This window comes from Salvelinus alpinus, chromosome 28 (assembly GCF_045679555.1).
Source record: "Salvelinus alpinus chromosome 28, SLU_Salpinus.1, whole genome shotgun sequence".
Taxonomy (NCBI): domain Eukaryota; kingdom Metazoa; phylum Chordata; class Actinopteri; order Salmoniformes; family Salmonidae; genus Salvelinus; species Salvelinus alpinus.
The window spans coordinates 46,892,125-46,919,624 of record NC_092113.1 but is presented as its reverse complement, the minus strand read 5'-3'; the positions used below and the strand labels follow the sequence as shown (position 1 = coordinate 46,919,624).

At 42.7% G+C, this 27,500-nt stretch overlaps 1 protein-coding gene across 1 annotated transcript in view; it reads right to left on the bottom strand.

Annotated features, from left to right (window-relative positions):
- Positions 1-27,500, bottom strand: part of LOC139556900 (caM kinase-like vesicle-associated protein) — a 143,309-nt gene that overhangs the window by 24,353 nt on the left and 91,456 nt on the right. The window contains exons 4-7 of the mRNA XM_071370996.1: positions 8,515-8,646; positions 5,569-5,643; positions 1,281-1,419; positions 761-881 (exon numbers count right to left, since the gene is read on the bottom strand). Of these exons, the coding sequence (XP_071227097.1) occupies positions 761-881; positions 1,281-1,419; positions 5,569-5,643; positions 8,515-8,646 (467 nt within the window). The remainder of the gene's footprint in view (positions 1-760; positions 882-1,280; positions 1,420-5,568; positions 5,644-8,514; positions 8,647-27,500) is intronic.

Genomic DNA, 27,500 nt, shown 5'->3' with positions numbered 1-27,500 from the left:
TGCACATGTGGTATGCTAACTTATCGATTTATTGTGTTTTCGCTGTAAAATGCTTAGAAAATCTGAAATATTGTCTGAAATCACAAGATCTGGGTCTTTCCATTGCTATGCTTTGTCTATTTTTATGAAATGTTTTATGATGAGTAAATTGGTCATACACGTCGCTCTCTATAGTAATTCTAGTCTAGTTGTGATGGTCGGTGCAATTGTAAACTGTGATTTCTACCTGAAATATGCACATTTCTCTAACAAAACCTATCCTATACCATAAATATGTTATCAGACTGTCATCTGATGAGGTTTTTTCTTGGTTATTGGCTATCAATATCTTAGTTTAGCCGAATTGGTGATAGCTACTGGTGGAGAGAAAAAATGGTGGACAAAGAAATTGTGTATTTTGCTAACGTGTTTAGCTAATAGATTTACATATTGTGTCTTCCCTGTAAAACATTTAAAAAATCTGAAATGGTGGCTTTATTCACAAGATCTGTATCTTTCATCTGGTGTCTTGGACTTGTGATTTAATGATATTTAGATGCTACTATCTACTTGTGAAGCTATGCTAGCTATGCTAATCAGTGTGTGGGGGGGGTGGGGGGTGATCCCGGACCCGGGGTAGAGGCTCGTGAAAGGTTAACGTAACTAGTCTCTGGTGTGAATGACTGAGCTTCCCTTTATTGTAGATAGAGGACTGGAGGAGAGAAGGGAGATACAGAGAGGAGGAGAGCAGAAAGAGGGGGGAGAGAGAGAGGTACCTTACCCAGGTACTCCGGTGTTCCACAGGGTTCTGTGATGGAACCGTTCTCAAACTTGGACAGGTAGAAATCCCGCAGAACCACTTTGTTGTGATTGTTCTCTGTGTAGTACATCAGGTTCTCCAACTGTAGAACCACAAAACACACCACACACACTGGAGCAGGTAGAGAGCTTCATATCTTTACCATGGTTCTGTTTGGGCGGTATGCAAATCGGAGTGGGTCCAGGGTGTCTGGGATGATGGTGTTGATGTGAGCCCATGACCAGCCTTTCAAAGCACTTCATGGTGAGCTAACATAAATATATGTGGTGTTTTCTCTGTAAAACATTTAAAAAATCGGACATGTTGGCTGGATTGACAAGATGTTTATCTTTCAAATGCTGTATTGGACTTGTTAATGTGTGAAAGTTAAATATTTAAAAAAAATTGATTTTGAATTTCGCGCCCTGCACTTGAGCTGGATGTTGTCAGAGGTGTACCGATATCGGGCTTGCAGCCCTAACAGGCTAACCCCTTGACCTACCTTGAGGTTCCTGTGTACGATGTTGAGTGAGTGTAGATAGGATACGGCCTCTAGAACCTGTCTGATCACGTTGGAAGCATCTCTCTCGGTGTAATTCCCCTGGTCCAGAATCCAGTCAAACACGTCACCGCCTGTAGCCCTGCAACACACACACACACACACACACACACACACACACACACACACACACACACACACACACACACACACACACACACACACACACACACACACACACACACACACACACACACACACACACACACACACACACACACACACACACACACACACACACACACCTTGTTATTAGTCCATTACATTTCTCTCTCATGACCCCTGGTCCAACGGCTCCCTGGTCTCTCTCTCATTACCCCTGGTCCAACGGCTCCCTGGTCTCTCTCTCATTACCCCTGGTTCAACGGTTCCCTGGTGTCTCTCTCATTACCCCTGGTGTCTCTCATTACCCCTGGTCCAACAGATCCCTGGTGTCTCTCTCATTACCCCTGGTCCAACAGATCCCTGGTCTCTCTCTCATTACCCATGGTCCAACAGATCCCTGGTCTATCTCTCATTACCCCTGGTCCAACAAATCCCTGGTCTCGCTCTCATTACCCCTGGTCCAACAGATCCCTGGTCTCTCTCTCTCTCTCATTACCGCTGGTCCAACTGCTCCCTGGTGTCTCTCTCATTACCCCTGGTCCAACAGATCCCTGGTCTCTCTCTCATTACCCCTGGTCCAACAGATCCCTGGTCTATCTCTCATTACCCCTGGTCCAACAGATCCCTGGTCTCTCTCTCTCTCATTACCCCTGGTCCAATGGCTCCCTGGTCAATCTCTCATTACCCCTTGTCCAACGTCTCTCTCAATACCCCTGGTCTCTCTCTCATTACCCCTGGTCTCTCTCTCATTACCCCTGGTCTCTCTCTCATTACCCCTGCTCTCTCTCATTACCCCTGGTCTCTATCTCATTACCCCTGGTCTCTCTATCATTACCCCTGGTCTCTCTATCATTACCCCTGGTCTCTCTATCAATACCCCTGGTCTCTCTCTATTATCCCTGGTCTCTCTATCATTACCCCTGGACTCTCTATCATTACCCCTGGTCTGTCATTACCCCTGGTCTCTCTATCATTACCCCTAGTCTCTCTATCATTACCCCTGGTCTCTCTATCAATACCCCTGGTCTCTCTCTCTCATTACCCCTGGTCTCTCTCTCATTACCCCTGGTCTCTCTCTATTACCCCTTGTCTCTCTCTATTTCTCTCATTACCCCTGGTCTCTCTCTCATTACCCCTGGTCTCTCTCTCATTACCCCTGGTCTCTCTCTATTATCCCTGGTCTCTCTCTATTATCCCTGGTCTCTCTCTATTATCCCTGGTCTCTCTCTATTGTCCCTGGTCTCTCTCATTACCCCTGGTCTCTCTCATTACCCCTGGTCTCTCTCATTACCCCTGGTCTCTCCCAATTACCCCTGGTCTCTCTATCGTTACCCCTGGTCTCTCTCTATTACCACTGGTCTCTCTCTATTTCTCTCATTACCCCTGGTCTCTCTCTCATTACCCCTGGTCTGTCTATCATTACCCCATGTCTCTCTCTATTACCCTTGGTCTCTCTCTATTTCTCTCATTACCCCTGGTCTCTCTCATTACCCCTTGTCTCTCTCTCATTACCCCTGGTCTCTCTCTCATTACCCCTGGTCTCTCTCTCATTACCCCTGGTATCGCTCTCATTACCCCTGGTCTCTCTATCATTACCCCTGGTCTATCTCTATTATCCCTGGTCTCTCTATCATTACCCCTGGTCTCACTCTTTCATTACCCCTGGTCTCTCTTTCATTACCCCTGGTCTCTCTATCATTACCCCTGGTCTCTCTATCATTACCCCTGGTCTCTCTATCATTACCCCTGGTCTCTCTATCATTACCCCTGGTCTCTCTATCAATACCCCTGGTCTCTCTCTATTACCCCTGGTCTCTCTATCATTACCCCTGGACTCTCTATCATTACCCCTGGTCTGTCATTACCCCTGGTCTCTCTATCATTACCCCTAGTCTCTCTATCATTACCCCTGGTCTCTCTATCATTACCCCTGGTCTCTCTCTCTCATTACCCCTGGTCTCTCTCTCATTACCCCTGGTCTCTCTCTCATTACCCCTGGTCTCTCTCTATTACCCCTTGTCTCTCTCTATTTCTCTCATTACCCCTGGTCTCTCTCTCATTACCCCTGGTCTCTCTCTCATTACCCCTGGTCTCTCTCTATTATCCCTGGTCTCTCTCTATTATCCCTGGTCTCTCTCTATTATCCCTGGTCTCTCTCTATTGTCCCTGGTCTCTCTCATTACCTCTGGTCTCTCTCATTACCCCTGGTCTCTCTCATTACCCCTGGTCTCTCCCAATTACCCCTGGTCTCTCTATCGTTACCCCTGGTCTCTCTCTATTACCCCTGGTCTCTCTCTATTTCTCTCATTACCCCTGGTCTCTCTCTCATTACCCCTGGTCTGTCTATCATTACCCCATGTCTCTCTCTATTACCCTTGGTCTCTCTCTATTTCTCTCATTACCCCTGGTCTCTCTCATTACCCCTTGTCTCTCTCTCATTACCCCTGGTCTCTCTCTCATTACCCCTGGTCTCTCTCTCATTACCCCTGGTATCGCTCTCATTACCCCTGGTCTCTCTATCATTACCCCTGGTCTATCTCTATTATCCCTGGTCTCTCTATCATTACCCCTGGTCTCACTCTTTCATTACCCCTGGTCTCTCTTTCATTACCCCTGGTCTCTCTATCATTACCCCTGGTCTCTCTATCATTACCCCTGGTCTCTCTATCATTACCCCTGGTCTCTCTATCGTTACCCCTGGTTTCTCTATCATTACCCCTGGCCTCTCTCTATTACCCCTGGTCTCTCTATCATTACCCCTAGTCTCTCTATCATTACCCCTGGTTTCTCTATCATTACCCCTGGCCTCTCTCTATTACCCCTGGTCTCTCTATCATTACCCCTGGTCTCTCTCTCATTACCCCTGGTCTCTCTCTCATTACCCCTGGTCTCTCTCTCATTACCCCTGGTCTCTCTATCATTACCCCTGGTTTCTCTATCATTACCCCTGGTCTCTCTATCATTACCCCTGGTCTCTCTATCATTACCTCTGGTCTCTCTATCATTACCCCTGGTCTCTCTATTACCTTACATTAGTTTGTCACTTTTATTTCACGCCTCCTGTCTCACGCCTCCTGTCTCACGCCTCCTGCTTCACGCCTCCTGTCTCACGCCACCTGCTTCACGCCTCCTGTCTCACGCCTCCTGTCTCACGCCTCCTGCTTCACGCCTCCTGCTTCACGCCTCCTGCTTCACGCCTCCTGTCTCACGCCTCCTGCTTCACGCCTCCTGTCTCACGCCTCCTGTCTCGCGCCTCCTGTCTCGCGTCTCCTGCTTCACGCCTCCTGTCTCACGCCTCCTGTCTCACGCCTCCTGCCTCACGCCTCCTGCTTCACGGCTCCTGCTTCACGGCTCCTGCTTCACGCCTCCTGCTTCACGCCTCCTGCTTCACGCCTCCTGTCTCACGCCTCCTGCTTCAAGCCTCCTGTCTCACGCCTCCTGTCTCACGCCTCCTGCTTCACGCCTCCTGCTTCACGCCTCCTGCTTCACGCCTCCTGCTTCACGCCTCCTGCTTCACGCCTCCTGTCTCACGCCCCCTGCTTCACGCCTCCTGCTTCACGCCTCCTGCTTCACGCCTCCTGTCTCACGCCTCCTGTCTCACGCCTCCTGTCTCACGCCTCCTGTCTCACGCCTCCTGTCTCACGCCTCCTGCTTCACGCCTCCTGTCTCACGCCTCCTGTCTCACGCTTCCTGTCTCACGCCTCCTGTTTTATATCTTTTGCAATCTGTTTTAAACTAATCGCAGTTATCCAAAATGAGCCCTCCGAGCCCAGAACTAACCCAATGAGCTGTAAGACGTGTGTGAGTGTGTTGACAGTCATCGCCAGCTCATGCTGATTTTTGATAACGATTGTTATTATTTTATTTTCAATTAAAAATAAAATAAATGAACCTTTTATTTTCACAGGGAGTCTCTGCCTACACCCTCTAGACAAACACTCCTACTCCATGAGTACTGCTTTAGGAACACAGTGGTGTGTGTGCAGTCACCAATACAGCAGTTTTATTCAGGGTAAATATCTACTCTAGCTAAGATAGTGTACCTCTTCTGATGCAGAGAGGAGCAATAACCTACACTGCTCTGGCCTTGGAGGTCATGAATACAGTAGACACACACTCTACTCACGCCTCCTGGATGAGGAAGTACTCTTTCCGCGTCTCAAACGTGTCGATCAGTTGGAGAATGTTTGGATGGTTAACCCTGGAACAGCCAGAGGAGGAGGCATTCAGACACATAAACTGGTTTCTATTGACTACGTCTGGCTGAGGACTGAGGACCACAGTGTCTGCTGGCTGAGGACTGAGGACCACAGTGTCTGCTGGCTGAATACTGAGGACCACAGTGTCTGCTGGCTGAATACTGAGGATCACAGTGTCTGCTGGCTGAGGACTGAGGACCACAGTGTCTGCTGGCTGAGGACTGAGGACCACAGTGTCTGCTGGCTGAATACTGAGGACCACAGTGTCTGCTGGCTGAGGACTGAGGACCACAGTGTCTGCTGGCTGAGGACTGAGGACCACAGTGTCTGAGGACTGAGGACCACAGTGTCTGCTGGCTGAGGACTGAGGACCACAGTGTCTGCTGGCTGAATACTGAGGACCACAGTGTCTGCTGGCTGAATACTGAGGACCACAGTGTCTGCTGGCTGAATACTGAGGACCACAGTGTCTGCTGGCTGAGGACTGAGGACCACAGTGTCTGCTGGCTGAGGACTGAGGACTGAGGACCACAGTGTCTGCTGGCTGAGGACTGAGGACCACAGTGTCTGCTGGCTGAGGACTGAGGACCACAGTGTCTGCTGGCTGAGGACTGAGGGCCATAGTGTCTGCTGGCTGAGGACTGAGGACCACAGTGTCTGCTGGCTGAATACTGAGGACCACAGTGTCTGCTGGCTGAGGACTCAGGACCACAGTGTCTGCTGGCTGAGGACTGAGGACCACAGTGTCTGCTGGCTGAGGACTGAGGACCACAGTGTCTGCTGGCTGAATACTGAGGACCACAGTGTCTGCAGGCTGAGGACTGAGGACCACAGTGTCTGCTGGCTGAGGACTGAGGACCACTGTGTCTGCTGGCTGAGGACTGAGGACCACAGTGTCTGCTGGCTGAGGACTGAGGACCACAGTGTCTGCTGGCTGAATACTGAGGACCACAGTGTCTGCTGGCTGAGGACTGAGGACCACAGTGTCTGCTGGCTGAGGACTGAGGACCACAGTGTCTGCTGGCTGAGGACTGAGGACCACAGTGTCTGCTGGCTGAGGACTGAGGACCACAGTGTCTGCTGGCTGAATACTGAGGACCACAGTGTCTGCTGGCTGAATACTGAGGACCACAGTGTCTGCTGGCTGAATACTGAGGACCACAGTGTCTGCTGGCTGAGGACTGAGGACCACAGTGTCTGCTGGCTGAGGACTGAGGACCACAGTGTCTGCTGGCTGAGGACTGAGGACCACAGTGTCTGCTGGCTGAGGACTGAGGACCACAGTGTCTGCTGGCTGAATACTGAGGATCACAGTGTCTGCTGGCTGAGGACTGAGGACCACAGTGTCTGCTGGCTGAGGACTGAGGACCACAGTGTCTGCTGGCTGAATACTGAGGATCACAGTGTCTGCTGGCTGAGGACTGAGGACCACAGTGTCTGCTGGCTGAGGACTGAGGACCACAGTGTCTGCTGACTGAATAGTGAGGACCACAGTGTCTGCTGGCTGAGGACTGAGGACCACAGTGTCTGCTGGCTGAGGACTGAGGACCACAGTGTCTGCTGGCTGAGGACTGAGGACCACAGTGTCTGCTGGCTGAGGACTGAGGACCACAGTGTCTGCTGGCTGAGGACTGAGGACCACAGTGTCTGCTGGCTGAGGACTGAGGACCACAGTGTCTGCTGGCTGAATACTGAGGACCACAGTGTCTGCTGGCTGAGGACTGAGGACCACAGTGTCTGCTGGCTGAGGACTGAGGACCACAGTGTCTGCTGGCTGAATACTGAGGACCACATTGTCTGCTGGCTGAGGACTCAGGACCACAGTGTCTGCTGGCTGAGGACTCAGGACCACAGTGTCTGCTGGCTGAGGACTGAGGACCACAGTGTCTGCTGGCTGAGGACTGAGGACCACAGTGTCTGCTGGCTGAATACTGAGGACCACAGTGTCTGCTGGCTGAATACTGAGGATCACAGTGTCTGCTGGCTGAGGACTCAGGACCACAATGTCTGCTGGCTGAGGACTGAGGACCACAGTGTCTGCTGGCTGAGGACTGAGGACCACAGTGTCTGCTGGCTGAATACTGAGGACCACAGTGTCTGCTGGCTGAGGACTGAGGACCACAGTGTCTGCTGGCTGAGGACTGAGGACCATAGTGTCTGCTGGCTGAGGACTGAGGACCACAGTGTCTGCTGGCTGAGGACTGAGGACCACAGTGTCTGCTGGCTGAATACTGAGGACCACAGTGTCTGCTGGCTGAGGACTGAGGACCACAGTGTCTGCTGGCTGAGGACTGAGGACCACAGTGTCTGCTGGCTGAATACTGAGGACCACAGTGTCTGCTGGCTGAGGACTCAGGACCACAGTGTCTGCTGGCTGAGGACTGAGGACCACAGTGTCTGCTGGCTGAGGACTGAGGACCACAGTGTCTGCTGGCTGAGGACTGAGGACCACAGTGTCTGCTGGCTGAGGACTCAGGACCACAGTGTCTGCTGGCTGAGGACTGAGGACCACAGTGTCTGCTGGCTGAGGACTGAGGACCACAGTGTCTGCTGGCTGAGGACTGAGGACCACAGTGTCTGCTGGCTGAGGACTGAGGACCACAGTGACCACAGGTTTGCATCTCAATGTCTCCCTGTACCAGGAGAACATCTCAGATGGCTCCCTGTACCAGCGTTGAAAGTAGTAGACTCTACAGGGCACAGGGTTTCATTTGGGATGCCAGGTGTGTGGACTTCCTGGCTTATCAATGTAGAAAACAGAAAACAAAAAACCGTCAGCTGTACTTTGATAAGCCTGCTTTCAAATGTTCTGTCAGGCTTTCTACTCCCACTCAGATACATGAAGAAAGACTCATTTAAACAGGATCGCATACATTTTGAGGATCAGGATTTCATTCTTGGCAGCCTTGCGTACTTTCCTCCCGTCCTTCTTCAGAAACTTCTTACAGACAAACACCTTGTTGGTTTGTCGGTCTTTAGCCATACACAGCTCACAGAACTCCTTTCTAGAGAGAGAGAGAGAGAGAGAGAGAGAGAGGAGAGAGAGAGGGGAGAGAGACGGAGAGAGAGAGACAGAGAGAGTGAGGAGAGAGAGTGAGGAGAGAGATAGTGGGGAGAGAGAGAGAGGGGAGAGAGAGAGAGGAGAGAGAGGAGAGAGAGAGAGGGGGGAGAGAGAGAGGGGAGAGAGAGGGGGGGGGGAGAGAGAGGGGAGAGAGACAGAGAGAGGGGGGGAGGAGAGAGACAGAGAGAGAGAGATGGAGAGAGAGAGAGAGAGTGAGGACAGATACATTCTACTACATGGATCATTTATCTATTTGATTTAGAATTTTAGGTAACAAAAAACATGCAATTTTTGGGGTGGATAAAATATTGAATTTGTCCTTTACTGCTATAGGCCTTAAAACAAAATGAATGACACATTCATAAATGGCAAAACAGACAGTAAAACAATGAATCCTAATGAAAAAGGTTTTGCAGGGCCTGTCCGATATTGTTTTATTCTATATAAACTACTGACAACATTTCTCCCAAATTCCAAATAACATTCTTTGTCATTTAGAGCATTAATGTGCAAATATTGATTTCTGAACTCTTCCTAAGTTTAAACATTAGTATTGTGTTGTTTAAAAATGAATATGAACTCATTTTCTTTGCATTATTCGAGGTCTGACAACACTGCATATTTATTGTTATAATAAATTTGTCATTTTCTGTAAATAAATGCTCTAAATGACAATACATATATATATTTTTTGGGGGGGAGAAACGTTGTCAGTAGTTTCGAATAAGACATAAATGTTAATTTTACCCAAACAGACCTAGAAATAGTAAAACCAGAGAAACTGATAATTTTGCATTGGTCTCTTAATTTTAAATGTTTTTCTCCCATTCTTCTCTGCAGATCTTCTCAAGCTCTGTCAGGTTGGATGGGGAACGTTGCTGCTCAGCAATATTGAGGTCTCAGAGATGTTCGATCAGGTTCAAATCCAGGCTCTGGCTGGGACACTCAAGGACATTCAGAGACTTGTCCTGAAGCCATTCCTGCGTTGTCTGTGTGCTTAGGGTCGTTGCCCTGTTGGAAGTGGAACCTTCACTCCAGTCTGAGGTCCTGGGCGCTCTGGAGCAGGTTTTCATCAAAGATCTCTCTGTACTTTACTCAGTTCATCTTTCCCTCGATCCTGACTAGTCTCCCAGTCCCTGCCGCTGAAAAACATCCCCACAGCATGATGCTGCCACCACCATGCTTCACCGTAGGGATGGTGCCAGGTTTCCTCCAGACGTGACGCTTAGCATTCAGGCCAAAGAGTTCAATCTTGGTTTCATCAGACCAGAGAATCTTCTTTCTCTGAGAGTCCTTTACGTGCCTTTGGGCTGTGGGCTGTTATGTGCCTTTTACTGAGGAGTGTTTTAATCTTTTAAATGAGTTCTGACTATTTTGAGGAAGTGTACACTGGCTACGGCGTCTCAAGATGGACAAACAGTACCATATAATGGCACCCTATTCCTTAGTATACTACTATTGACCAGGAACAATAGGGTGATAAATAGTGCACTATACTGTATTATCAATAGGGTGACATTTGAGAAGAACATATTGTTTCAACGTGGCCTCAAGCTGCCTACCACCACTATAAAACATGGTCTACCACCACTATAAAACATGGTCTACCTCCACTATAAAACATGGTCTACCTCCACTATAAAACATGGTCTACCACCACTATAAAACATGGTCTACCTCCACTATAAAACATGGTCTACCTCCACTATAAAACATGGTCTACCACCACTATAAAACATGGTCTACCTCCACTATAAAACATGGTCTACCACCACTATAAAACATGGTCTACCTCCACTATAAAACATGGTCTACCACCACTATAAAACATGGTCTACCTCCACTATAAAACATGGTCTACCACCACTATAAAACATGGTCTACCACCACTATAAAACATGGTCTACCACCACTATAAAACATGGTCTACCCCCACTATAAAACATGGTCTACCTCCACTATAAAACATGGTCTACCTCCACTATAAAACATGGTCTACCTCCACTATAAAACATGGTCTACCTCCACTATAAAACATGGTCTACCTCCACTATAAAACATGGTCTACCTCCACTATAAAACATGGTCTACCACCACTATAAAACATGGTCTACCTCCACTATAAAACATGGTCTACCTCCACTATAAAACATGGTCTACCACCACTATAAAACATGGTCTACCTCCACTATAAAACATGGTCTACCTCCACTATAAAACATGGTCTACCTCCACTATAAAACATGGTCTACCACCACTATAAAACATGGTCTACCTCCACTATAAAACATGGTCTACCTCCACTATAAAACATGGTCTACCACCACTATAAAACATGGTCTACCTCCACTATAAAACATGGTCTACCACCACTATAAAACATGGTCTACCTCCACTATAAAACATGGTCTACCTCCACTATAAAACATGGTCTACCTCCACTATAAAACATGGTCTACCACCACTATAAAACATGGTCTACCACCACTATAAAACATGGTCTACCACCACTATAAAACATGGTCTACCTCCACTATAAAACATGGTCTACCTCCACTATAAAACATGGTCTACCTCCACTATAAAACATGGTCTACCTCCACTATAAAACATGGTCTACCTCCACTATAAAACATGGTCTACCTCCACTATAAAACATGGTCTACCTCCACTATAAAACATGGTCTACCACCACTATAAAACATGGTCTACCTCCACTATAAAACATGGTCTACCTCCACTATAAAACATGGTCTACCACCACTATAAAACATGGTCTACCTCCACTATAAAACATGGTCTACCTCCACTATAAAACATGGTCTACCTCCACTATAAAACATGGTCTACCACCACTATAAAACATGGTCTACCTCCACTATAAAACATGGTCTACCACCACTATAAAACATGGTCTACCACCACTATAAAACATGGTCTACCTCCACTATAAAACATGGTCTACCACCACTATAAAACATGGTCTACCTCCACTATAAAACATGGTCTACCTCCACTATAAAACATGGTCTACCACCACTATAAAACATGGTCTACCACCACTATAAAACATGGTCTACCACCACTATAAAACATGGTCTACCACCACTATAAAACATGGTCTACCACCACTATAAAACATGGCCTACCACCACTATAAAACATGGTCTACCACCACTATAAAACATGGTCTACCTCCACTATAAAACATGGTCTACCACCACTATAAAACATGGTCTACCACCACTATAAAACATGGTCTACCACCACTATAAAACATGGTCTACCCCCACTATAAAACATGGTCTACCACCACTATAAAACATGGTCTACCACCACTATAAAACATGGTCTACCTCCACTATAAAACATGGTCTACCTCCACTATAAAACATGGTCTACCACCACTATAAAACATGGTCTACCACCACTATAAAACATGGTCTACCTCCACTATAAAACATGGTCTACCACCACTATAAAACATGGTCTACCACCACTATAAAACATGGTCTACCTCCACTATAAAACATGGTCTACCTCCACTATAAAACATGGTCTACCACCACTATAAAACATGGTCTACCTCCACTATAAAACATGGTCTACCTCCACTATAAAACATGGTCTACCACCACTATAAAACATGGTCTACCACCACTATAAAACATGGTCTACCTCCACTATAAAACATGGTCTACCACCACTATAAAACATGGTCTACCTCCACTATAAAACATGGTCTACCTCCACTATAAAACATGGTCTACCACCACTATAAAACATGGTCTACCACCACTATAAAACATGGTCTACCACCACTATAAAACATGGTCTACCACCACTATAAAACATGGTCTACCACCACTATAAAACATGGCCTACCACCACTATAAAACATGGTCTACCACCACTATAAAACATGGTCTACCACCACTATAAAACATGGTCTACCACCACTATAAAACATGGTCTACCACCACTATAAAACATGGTCTACCACCACTATAAAACATGGTCTACCCCCACTATAAAACATGGTCTACCACCACTATAAAACATGGTCTACCACCACTATAAAACATGGTCTACCTCCACTATAAAACATGGTCTACCTCCACTATAAAACATGGTCTACCACCACTATAAAACATGGTCTACCTCCACTATAAAACATGGTCTACCACCACTATAAAACATGGTCTACCTCCACTATAAAACATGGTCTACCTCCACTATAAAACATGGTCTACCACCACTATAAAACATGGTGTACCTCCACTATAAAACATGGTCTACCACCACTATAAAACATGGTGTACCACCACTATAAAACATGGTCTACCACCACTATAAAACATGGTCTACCACCACTATAAAACATGGTCTACCACCACTATAAAACATGGTGTACCTCCACTATAAAACATGGTCTACCACCACTATAAAACATGTTCTACCTCCACTATAAAACATGGTCTACCACCACTATAAAACATGGTCTACCACCACTATAAAACATGGTCTACCACCACTATAAAACATGGTCTACCACCACTATAAAACATGGTCTACCACCACTATAAAACATGGTCTACCACCACTATAAAACATGGTCTACCACCACTATAAAACATGGTCTACCACCACTATAAAACATGGTCTACCACCACTATAAAACATGGTCTACCACCACTATAAAACATGGTCTACCACCACTATAAAACATGGTCTACCACCACTATAAAACATGGTCTACCACCACTATAAAACATGGTCTACCACCACTATAAAACATGGTCTACCACCACTATAAAACATGGTCTACCACCACTATAAAACATGGTCTACCACCACTATAAAACATGGTCTACCACCACTATAAAACATGGTCTACCCCCACTATAAAACATGGTCTACCCCCACTATAAAACATGGTCTACCACCACTATAAAACATGGTCTACCACCACTATAAAACATGGTCTACCACCACTATAAAACATAGTCTATAAAACATGGTCTACCACCACTATAAAACATGGTCTATAAAACATGGTCTACCTCCACTATAAAACATGGTCAATAAAACATGGTCTATAAAACATGGTCTACCACCACTATAAAACATGGTCTATAAAACATGGTCTACCTCCACTATAAAACATGGTCTACCTCCACTATAAAACATGGTCTATAAAACATGGTCTACCTCCACTATAAAACATGGTCTACCACCACTATAAAACATGGTCTACCTCCACTATAAAACATGGTCTACCTCCACTATAAAACATGGTCTACCACCACTATAAAACATGGTCTACCACCACTATAAAACATGGTCTACCACCACTATAAAACATGGTCTACCACCACTATAAAACATGGTCTACCACCACTATAAAACATGGTCTACCACCACTATAAAACATGGTCTACCACCACTATAAAACATGGTCTACCACCACTATAAAACATGGTCTACCACCACTATAAAACATGGTCTACCACCACTATAAAACATGGTCTACCCCCACTATAAAACATGGTCTACCCCCACTATAAAACATGGTCTACCTCCACTATAAAACATGGTCTACCACCACTATAAAACATGGTCTACCACCACTATAAAACATGGTCTATAAAACATGGTCTACCACCACTATAAAACATGGTCTATAAAACATGGTCTACCTCCACTATAAAACATGGTCTACCACCACTATAAAACATGGTCTACCTCCACTATAAAACATGGTCTACCTCCACTATAAAACATGGTCTACCTCCACTATAAAACATGGTCTACCTCCACTATAAAACATGGTCTACCTCCACTATAAAACATGGTCTACCTCCACTATAAAACATGGTCTACCACCACTATAAAACATGGTCTACCTCCACTATAAAACATGGTCTACCACCACTATAAAACATGGTCTACCTCCACTATAAAACATGGTCTACCACCACTATAAAACATGGTCTACCACCACTATAAAACATGGTCTACCTCCAATATAAAACATGGTCTACCCCCACTATAAAACATGGTCTACCACCACTATAAAACATGGTCTACCACCACTATAAAACATGGTCTACCACCACTATAAAACATGGTCTACCTCCAATATAAAACATGGTCTACCCCCACTATAAAACATTGTCTACCACCACTATAAAACATGGTCTACCACCACTATAAAACATGGTCTACCACCACTATAAAACATGGTCTACCACCACTATAAAACATGGTCTATAAAACATGGTCTACCCCCACTATAAAACATGGTCTACCTCTACTATAAAACATGGTCTACCACCACTATAAAACATGGTCTATAAAACATGGTCTACCTCTACTATAAAACATGGTCTACCACCACTATAAAACATGGTCTATAAAACATGGTCTACCCCCACTATAAAACATGGTCTACCTCCACTATAAAACATGGTCTACCTCCACTATAAAACATGGTCTACCTCCACTATAAAACATGGTGTACCTCCACTATAAAACATGGTCTACCTCCACTATAAAACATGGTCTACCACCACTATAAAACATGGTCTACCTCCACTATAAAACATGGTCTACCTCCACTATAAAACATGGTCTACCACCACTATAAAACATGGTCTACCACCACTATAAAACATGGTCTATAAAACATGGTCTACCCCCACTATAAAACATGGTCTACCTCCACTATAAAACATGGTCTACCTCCACTATAAAACATGGTCTACCTCCACTATAAAACATGGTGTACCTCCACTATAAAACATGGTCTACCTCCACTATAAAACATGGTCTACCACCACTATAAAACATGGTCTACCTCCACTATAAAACATGGTCTACCTCCACTATAAAACATGGTCTACCTCCACTATAAAACATGGTCTACCTCCACTATAAAACATGGTCTACCACCACTATAAAACATGGTGTACCTCCACTATAAAACATGGTGTACCTCCACTATAAAACATGGTGTACCTCCACTATAAAACATGGTGTACCTCCACTATAAAACATAGTCTACCTCCACTATAAAACATGGTCTACCTCCACTATAAAACATGGTCTACCTCCACTATAAAACATGGTCTACCACCACTATAAAACATGGTCTACCTCCACTATAAAACATGGTCTACCACCACTATAAAACATGGTGTACCTCCACTATAAAACATGGTCTACCACCACTATAAAACATGGTGTACCACCACTATAAAACATGGTCTACCACCACTATAAAACATGGTCTACCACCACTATAAAACATGGTCTACCACCACTATAAAACATGGTGTACCTCCACTATAAAACATGGTCTACCACCACTATAAAACATGTTCTACCTCCACTATAAAACATGGTCTACCACCACTATAAAACATGGTCTACCACCACTATAAAACATGGTCTACCACCACTATAAAACATGGTCTACCACCACTATAAAACATGGTCTACCACCACTATAAAACATGGTCTACCACCACTATAAAACATGGTCTACCACCACTATAAAACATGGTCTACCACCACTATAAAACATGGTCTACCACCACTATAAAACATGGTCTACCACCACTATAAAACATGGTCTACCACCACTATAAAACATGGTCTACCACCACTATAAAACATGGTCTACCACCACTATAAAACATGGTCTACCACCACTATAAAACATGGTCTACCACCACTATAAAACATGGTCTACCCCCACTATAAAACATGGTCTACCACCACTATAAAACATGGTCTACCACCACTATAAAACATGGTCTACCTCCACTATAAAACATGGTCTACCTCCACTATAAAACATGGTCTACCACCACTATAAAACATGGTCTACCTCCACTATAAAACATGGTCTACCCCCACTATAAAACATGGTCTACCCCCACTATAAAACATGGTCTACCTCCACTATAAAACATGGTCTACCACCACTATAAAACATGGTCTACCACCACTATAAAACATGGTCTACCACCACTATAAAACATGGTCTACCACCACTATAAAACATGGTCTACCACCACTATAAAACATGGTCTACCACCACTATAAAACATGGTCTACCCCCACTATAAAACATGGTCTACCCCCACTATAAAACATGGTCTACCACCACTATAAAACATGGTCTACCACCACTATAAAACATGGTCTACCACCACTATAAAACATAGTCTACCCCCTAAAACATGGTCTACCACCACTATAAAACATGGTCTACCCCCTAAAACATGGCCTACCACCACTATAAAACATGGTCCCCCCTATAAAACATGGTCTACCTCCACTATAAAACATGGTCTATAAAACATGGTCTATAAAACATGGTCTACCACCACTATAAAACATGGTCTACCCCCTAAAACATGGTCTACCTCCACTATAAAACATGGTCTACCCCCTAAAACATGGTCTACCTCCACTATAAAACATGGTCTACCACCACTATAAAACATGGTCTACCTCCACTATAAAACATGGTCTACCTCCACTATAAAACATGGTCTACCACCACTATAAAACATGGTCTACCACCACTATAAAACATGGTCTACCACCACTATAAAACATGGTCTACCACCACTATAAAACATGGTCTACCACCACTATAAAACATGGTCTACCACCACTATAAAACATGGTCTACCACCACTATAAAACATGGTCTACCACCACTATAAAACATGGTCTACCACCACTATAAAACATGGTCTACCACCACTATAAAACATGGTCTACCCCCACTATAAAACATGGTCTACCCCCACTATAAAACATGGTCTACCACCACTATAAAACATGGTCTACCACCACTATAAAACATGGTCTACCACCACTATAAAACATGGTCTATAAAACATGGTCTACCACCACTATAAAACATGGTCTATAAAACATGGCCTACCACCACTATAAAACATGGTCTATAAAACATGGTCTACCTCCACTATAAAACATGGTCTATAAAACATGGTCTATAAAACATGGTCTACCACCACTATAAAACATGGTCTATAAAACATGGTCTACCTCCACTATAAAACATGGTCTATAAAACATGGTCTACCTCCACTATAAAACATGGTCTACCACCACTATAAAACATGGTCTACCTCCACTATAAAACATGGTCTACCTCCACTATAAAACATGGTCTACCACCACTATAAAACATGGTCTACCTCCACTATAAAACATGGTCTACCACCACTATAAAACATGGTCTACCACCACTATAAAACATGGTCTACCTCCACTATAAAACATGGTCTACCACCACTATAAAACATGGTCTACCACCACTATAAAACATGGTCTACCTCCACTATAAAACATGGTCTACCTCCACTATAAAACATGGTCTACCTCCACTATAAAACATGGTCTACCTCCACTATAAAACATGGTCTACCTCCACTATAAAACATGGTCTACCACCACTATAAAACATGGTCTACCACCACTATAAAACATGGTCTACCTCCACTATAAAACATGGTCTACCACCACTATAAAACATGGTCTACCACCACTATAAAACATGGTCTACCTCCAATATAAAACATGGTCTACCCCCACTATAAAACATGGTCTACCACCACTATAAAACATGGTCTACCACCACTATAAAACATGGTCTACCACCACTATAAAACATGGTCTACCTCCAATATAAAACATGGTCTACCCCCACTATAAAACATGGTCTACCACCACTATAAAACATGGTCTACCACCACTATAAAACATGGTCTACCACCACTATAAAACATGGTCTACCACCACTATAAAACATGGTCTACCCCCTAAAACATGGTCTACCCCCACTATAAAACATGGTCTACCTCTACTATAAAACATGGTCTACCACCACTATAAAACATGGTCTATAAAACATGGTCTACCCCCACTATAAAACATGGTCTACCTCTACTATAAAACATGGTCTACCACCACTATAAAACATGGTCTACCTCCACTATAAAACATGGTCTACCCCCACTATAAAACATGGTCTACCTCCACTATAAAACATGGTCTACCTCCACTATAAAACATGGTCTACCTCCACTATAAAACATGGTGTACCTCCACTATAAAACATGGTCTACCTCCACTATAAAACATGGTCTACCACCACTATAAAACATGGTCTACCTCCACTATAAAACATGGTCTACCTCCACTATAAAACATGGTCTACCACCACTATAAAACATGGTCTACCACCACTATAAAACATGGTCTATAAAACATGGTCTACCCCCACTATAAAACATGGTCTACCTCTACTATAAAACATGGTCTACCACCACTATAAAACATGGTCTATAAAACATGGTCTACCCCCACTATAAAACATGGTCTACCTCCACTATAAAACATGGTCTACCTCCACTATAAAACATGGTCTACCTCCACTATAAAACATGGTCTACCTCCACTATAAAACATGGTCTACCTCCACTATAAAACATGGTCTACCTCCACTATAAAACATGGTGTACCTCCACTATAAAACATGGTCTACCTCCACTATAAAACATGGTCTACCACCACTATAAAACATGGTCTACCTCCACTATAAAACATGGTCTACCTCCACTATAAAACATGGTCTACCTCCACTATAAAACATGGTCTACCTCCACTATAAAACATGGTCTACCACCACTATAAAACATGGTGTACCTCCACTATAAAACATGGTGTACCTCCACTATAAAACATGGTGTACCTCCACTATAAAACATGGTGTACCTCCACTATAAAACATAGTCTACCTCCACTATAAAACATGGTCTACCTCCACTATAAAACATGGTCTACCTCCACTATAAAACATGGTCTACCACCACTATAAAACATGGTCTACCTCCACTATAAAACATGGTCTACCACCACTATAAAACATGGTGTACCTCCACTATAAAACATGGTCTACCACCACTATAAAACATGGTGTACCACCACTATAAAACATGGTCTACCACCACTATAAAACATGGTCTACCACCACTATAAAACATGGTCTACCACCACTATAAAACATGGTGTACCTCCACTATAAAACATGGTCTACCACCACTATAAAACATGGTCTACCTCCACTATAAAACATGGTCTACCACCACTATAAAACATGGTCTACCACCACTATAAAACATGGTCTACCACCACTATAAAACATGGTCTACCACCACTATAAAACATGGTCTACCACCACTATAAAACATGGTCTACCACCACTATAAAACATGGTCTACCACCACTATAAAACATGGTCTACCACCACTATAAAACATGGTCTACCACCACTATAAAACATGGTCTACCACCACTATAAAACATGGTCTACCACCACTATAAAACATGGTCTACCACCACTATAAAACATGGTCTACCACCACTATAAAACATGGTCTACCACCACTATAAAACATGGTCTACCACCACTATAAAACATGGTCTACCACCACTATAAAACATGGTCTACCACCACTATAAATCATGGTCTACCACCACTATAAAACATGGTCTACCCCCACTATAAAACATGGTCTACCCCCACTATAAAACATGGTCTACCACCACTATAAAACATGGTCTACCACCACTATAAAACATGGTCTACCACCACTATAAAACATGGTCTATAAAACATGGTCTACCACCACTATAAAACATGGTCTACCTCCACTATAAAACATGGTCTACCACCACTATAAAACATGGTCTACCTCCACTATAAAACATGGTCTACCTCCACTATAAAACATGGTCTATAAAACATGGTCTATAAAACATGGTCTACCACCACTATAAAACATGGTCTACCTCCACTATAAAACATGGTCTACCTCCACTATAAAACATGGTCTACCTCCACTATAAAACATGGTCTACCTCCACTATAAAACATGGTCTACCACCACTATAAAACATGGTCTACCTCCACTATAAAACATGGTCTACCTCCACTATAAAACATGGTCTACCACCACTATAAAACATGGTCTACCACCACTATAAAACATGGTCTACCACCACTATAAAACATGGTCTACCACCACTATAAAACATGGTCTACCACCACTATAAAACATGGTCTACCACCACTATAAAACATGGTCTACCACCACTATAAAACATGGTCTACCACCACTATAAAACATGGTCTACCTCCACTATAAAACATGGTCTACCACCACTATAAAACATGGTCTACCCCCACTATAAAACATGGTCTACCCCCACTATAAAACATGGTCTACCACCACTATAAAACATGGTCTACCACCACTATAAAACATGGTCTACCACCACTATAAAACATGGTCTATAAAACATGGTCTACCACCACTATAAAACATGGTCTATAAAACATGGCCTACCACCACTATAAAACATGGTCTATAAAACATGGTCTACCACCACTATAAAACATGGTCTATAAAACATGGTCTATAAAACATGGTCTACCACCACTATAAAACATGGTCTATAAAACATGGTCTACCTCCACTATAAAACATGGTCTACCACCACTATAAAACATGGTCTACCTCCACTATAAAACATGGTCTACCTCCACTATAAAACATGGTCTACCTCCACTATAAAACATGGTCTACCTCCACTATAAAACATGGTCTACCTCCACTATAAAACATGGTCTACCTCCACTATAAAACATGGTCTACCACCACTATAAAACATGGTCTACCTCCACTATAAAACATGGTCTACCACCACTATAAAACATGGTCTACCTCCACTATAAAACATGGTCTACCACCACTATAAAACATGGTCTACCACCACTATAAAACATGGTCTACCTCCAATATAAAACATGGTCTACCCCCACTATAAAACATGGTCTACCACCACTATAAAACATGGTCTACCACCACTATAAAACATGGTCTACCACCACTATAAAACATGGTCTACCTCCAATATAAAACATGGTCTACCCCCACTATAAAACATGGTCTACCACCACTATAAAACATGGTCTACCACCACTATAAAACATGGTCTACCACCACTATAAAACATGGTCTATAAAACATGGTCTACCCCCACTATAAAACATGGTCTACCTCTACTATAAAACATGGTCTACCACCACTATAAAACATGGTCTATAAAACATGGTCTACCCCCACTATAAAACATGGTCTACCTCTACTATAAAACATGGTCTACCACCACTATAAAACATGGTCTATAAAACATGGTCTACCCCCACTATAAAACATGGTCTACCTCCACTATAAAACATGGTCTACCACCACTATAAAACATGGTCTATAAAACATGGTCTACCCCCACTATAAAACATGGTCTACCTCCACTATAAAACATGGTCTACCTCCACTATAAAACATGGTCTACCTCCACTATAAAACATGGTGTACCTCCACTATAAAACATGGTCTACCTCCACTATAAAACATGGTCTACCACCACTATAAAACATGGTCTACCTCCACTATAAAACATGGTCTACCTCCACTATAAAACATGGTCTACCACCACTATAAAACATGGTCTACCACCACTATAAAACATGGTCTATAAAACATGGTCTACCCCCACTATAAAACATGGTCTACCTCTACTATAAAACATGGTCTACCACCACTATAAAACATGGTCTATAAAACATGGTCTACCCCCACTATAAAACATGGTCTACCTCCACTATAAAACATGGTCTACCTCCACTATAAAACATGGTCTACCTCCACTATAAAACATGGTGTACCTCCACTATAAAACATGGTCTACCTCCACTATAAAACATGGTCTACCACCACTATAAAACATGGTCTACCTCCACTATAAAACATGGTCTACCTCCACTATAAAACATGGTCTACCTCCACTATAAAACATGGTCTACCTCCACTATAAAACATGGTCTACCACCACTATAAAACATGGTGTACCTCCACTATAAAACATGGTGTACCTCCACTATAAAACATGGTGTACCTCCACTATAAAACATGGTGTACCTCCACTATAAAACATAGTCTACCTCCACTATAAAACATGGTGTACCTCCACTATAAAACATGGTCTACCTCCACTATAAAACATGGTGTACCTCCACTATAAAACATAGTCTACCTCCACTATAAAACATGGTGTACCTCCACTATAAAACATGGTCTACCTCCACTATAAAACATGGTGTACCTCCACTATAAAACATGGTCTACCTCCACTATAAAACATGGTCTACCTCCACTATAAAACATGGTCTACCTCCACTATAAAACATGGTCTACCTCCACTATAAAACATGGTCTACCTCCACTATAAAACATGGTCTACCTCCACTATAAAACATGGTCTACCTCCACTATAAAACATGGTCTACCTCCACTATAAAACATGGTCTACCTCCACTATAAAACATGGTCTACCACCACTATAAAACATGGTCTACCTCCACTATAAAACATGGTCTACCACCACTATAAAACATGGTCTACCTCCACTATAAAACATGGTCTACCTCCACTATAAAACATGGTCTACCTCCACTATAAAACATGGTCTACCTCCACTATAAAACATGGTCTACCTCCACTATAAAACATGGTCTACCACCACTATAAAACATGGTCTACCCCCACTATAAAACATGGTCTACCTCCACTATAAAACATGGTCTACCTCCACTATAAAACATGGTCTACCTCCACTATAAAACATGGTCTACCTCCACTATAAAACATGGTCTACCTCCACTATAAAACATGGTCTACCTCCACTATAAAACATGGTCTACCTCCACTATAAAACATGGTCTACCTCCACTATAAAACATGGTCTACCTCCACTATAAAACATGGTCTACCTCCACTATAAAACATGGTCTACCTCCACTATAAAACATGGTCTACCTCCACTATAAAACATGGTCTACCTCCACTATAAAACATGGTCTACCTCCACTATAAAACATGGTCTACCTCCACTATAAAACATGGTCTACCTCCACTATAAAACATGGTCTACCACCACTATAAAACATGGTCTACCTCCACTATAAAACATGGTCTACCTCCACTATAAAACATGGTCTACCTCCACTATAAAACATGGTCTACCACCACTATAAAACATGGTCTATAAAACATGGTCTACCTCCACTATAAAACATGGTCTACCTCCACTATAAAACATGGTCTACCTCCACTATAAAACATGGTCTACCTCCACTATAAAACATGGTCTATAAAACATGGTCTACCACCACTATAAAACATGGTCTATAAAACATGGTCTACCTCCACTATAAAACATGGTCTATAAAACATGGTCTACCACCACTATAAAACATGGTCTATAAAACATGGTCTACCTCCACTATAAAACATGGTCTATAAAACATGGTCTACCTCCACTATAAAACATGGTCTATAAAACATGGTCTATAAAACATGGTCTATAAAACATGGTCTACCTCCACTATAAAACATGGTCTACCTCCACTATAAAACATGGTCTACCTCCACTATAAAACATGGTCTATAAAACATGGTCTACCACCACTATAAAACATGGTCTATAAAACATGGTCTACCACCACTATAAAACATGGTCTATAAAACATGGTCTACCACCACTATAAAACATGGTCTATAAAACATGGTCTACCACCACTATAAAACATGGTCTATAAAACATGGTCTACCACCACTATAAAACATGGTCTACCTCCACTATAAAACATGGTCTACCTCCACTATAAAACATGGTCTACCACCACTATAAAACATGGTCTATAAAACATGGTCTACCTCCACTATAAAACATGGTCTATAAAACATGGTCTACCTCCACTATAAAACATGGTCTATAAAACATGGTCTACCTCCACTATAAAACATGGTCTACCACCACTATAAAACATGGTCTACCTCCACTATAAAACATGGTCTACCTCTACTATAAAACATGGTCTACCACCACTATAAAACATGGTCTACCTCCACTATAAAATATGGTCTACCACCACTATAAAACATGGTCTACCACCACTATAAAACATGGTCTACCACCACTATAAAACATGGTCTACCACCACTATAAAACATGGTCTACCACCACTATAAAACATGGTCTACCACCACTATAAAACATGGTCTACCACCACTATAAAACATGGTCTACCACCACTATAAAACATGGTCTACCACCACTATAAAACATGGTCTACCACCACTATAAAACATGGTCTACCACCACTATAAAACATGGTCTACCACCACTATAAAACATGGTCTATAAAACATGGTCTACCTCCACTATAAAACATGGTCTATAAAACATGGTCTACCTCCACTATAAAACATGGTCTACCACCACTATAAAACATGGTCTATAAAACATGGTCTACCACCACTATAAAACATGGTCTACCACCACTATAAAACATGGTCTATAAAACATGGTCTACCTCCACTATAAAACATGGTCTATAAAACATGGTCTACCTCCACTATAAAACATGGTCTACCACCACTATAAAACATGGTCTATAAAACATGGTCTACCTCCACTATAAAACATGGTCTATAAAACATGGTCTACCTCCACTATAAAACATGGTCTACCACCACTATAAAACATGGTCTATAAAACATGGTCTACCTCCACTATAAAACATGGTCTACCTCCACTATAAAACATGGTCTACCACCACAATAAAACATGGTCTACCACCACTATAAAACATGGTCTACCTCCACTATAAAACATGGTCTACCACCACTATAAAACATGGTCTACCACCACTATAAAACATGGTCTACCACCACTATAAAACATGGTCTACCACCACTATAAAACATGGTCTATAAAACATGGTCTACCTCCACTATAAAACATGGTCTACCACCACTATAAAACATGGTCTACCTCCACTATAAAACATGGTCTACCACCACTATAAAACATGGTCTATAAAACATGGTCTACCTCCACTATAAAACATGGTCTACCACCACAATAAAACATGGTCTACCACCACTATAAAACATGGTCTACCTCCACTATAAAACATGGTCTACCACCACTATAAAACATGGTCTACCACCACTATAAAACATGGTCTACCACCACTATAAAACATGGTCTACCACCACTATAAAACATGGTCTACCTCCACTATAAAACATGGTCTACCACCACTATAAAACATGGTCTATAAAACATGGTCTACCTCCACTATAAAACATGGTCTATAAAACATGGTCTACCTCCACTATAAAACATGGTCTACCACCACTATAAAACATGGTCTATAAAACATGGTCTACCTCCACTATAAAACATGGTCTACCACCACTATAAAACATGGTCTATAAAACATGGTCTACCTCCACTATAAAACATGGTCTATAAAACATGGTCTACCTCCACTATAAAACATGGTCTACCACCACTATAAAACATGGTCTATAAAACATGGTCTACCTCCACTATAAAACATGGTCTACCACCACTATAAAACATGGTCTATAAAACATGGTCTACCTCCACTATAAAACATGGTCTACCCCACTATAAAACATGGTCTACCTCCACTATAAAACATGGTCTACCTCCACTATAAAACATGGTCTACCTCCACTATAAAACATGGTCTACCTCCACTATAAAACATGGTCTACCACCACTATAAAACATGGTCTACCTCCACTATAAAACATGGTCTATAAAACATGGTCTACCACCACTATAAAACATGGTCTATAAAACATGGTCTACCTCCACTATAAAACATGGTCTACCTCCACTATAAAACATGGTCTACCTCCACTATAAAACATGGTCTACCACCACTATAAAACATGGTCTACCACCACAATAAAACATGGTCTACCCCCACTATAAAATATGGTCTACCTCCACTATAAAACATGGTCTACCTCCACTATAAAACATGGTCTATAAAACATGGTCTACCACCACTATAAAACATGGTCTATAAAACATGGTCTACCTCCACTATAAAACATGGTCTACCTCCACTATAAAACATGGTCTACCTCCACTATAAAACATGGTCTACCTCCACTATAAAACATGGTCTACCACCACTATAAAACATGGTCTACCTCCACTATAAAACATGGTCTATAAAACATGGTCTACCACCACTATAAAACATGGTCTATAAAACATGGTCTACCTCCACTATAAAACATGGTCTACCTCCACTATAAAACATGGTCTACCTCCACTATAAAACATGGTCTACCACCACTATAAAACATGGTCTACCACCACAATAAAACATGGTCTACCCCCACTATAAAATATGGTCTACCTCCACTATAAAACATGGTCTACCTCCACTATAAAACATGGTCTACCTCCACTATAAAACATGGTCTACCTCCACTATAAAACATGGTCTACCTCCACTATAAAACATGGTCTACCTCCACTATAAAACATGGTCTACCTCCACTATAAAACATGGTCTATAAAACATGGTCTACCACCACTATAAAACATGGTCTATAAAACATGGTCTACCTCCACTATAAAACATGGTCTACCTCCACTATAAAACATGGTCTACCACCACTATAAAACATGGTCTACCTCCACTATAAAACATGGTCTACCTCCACTATAAAACATGGTCTACCTCCACTATAAAACATGGTCTACCACCACTATAAAACATGGTCTACCACC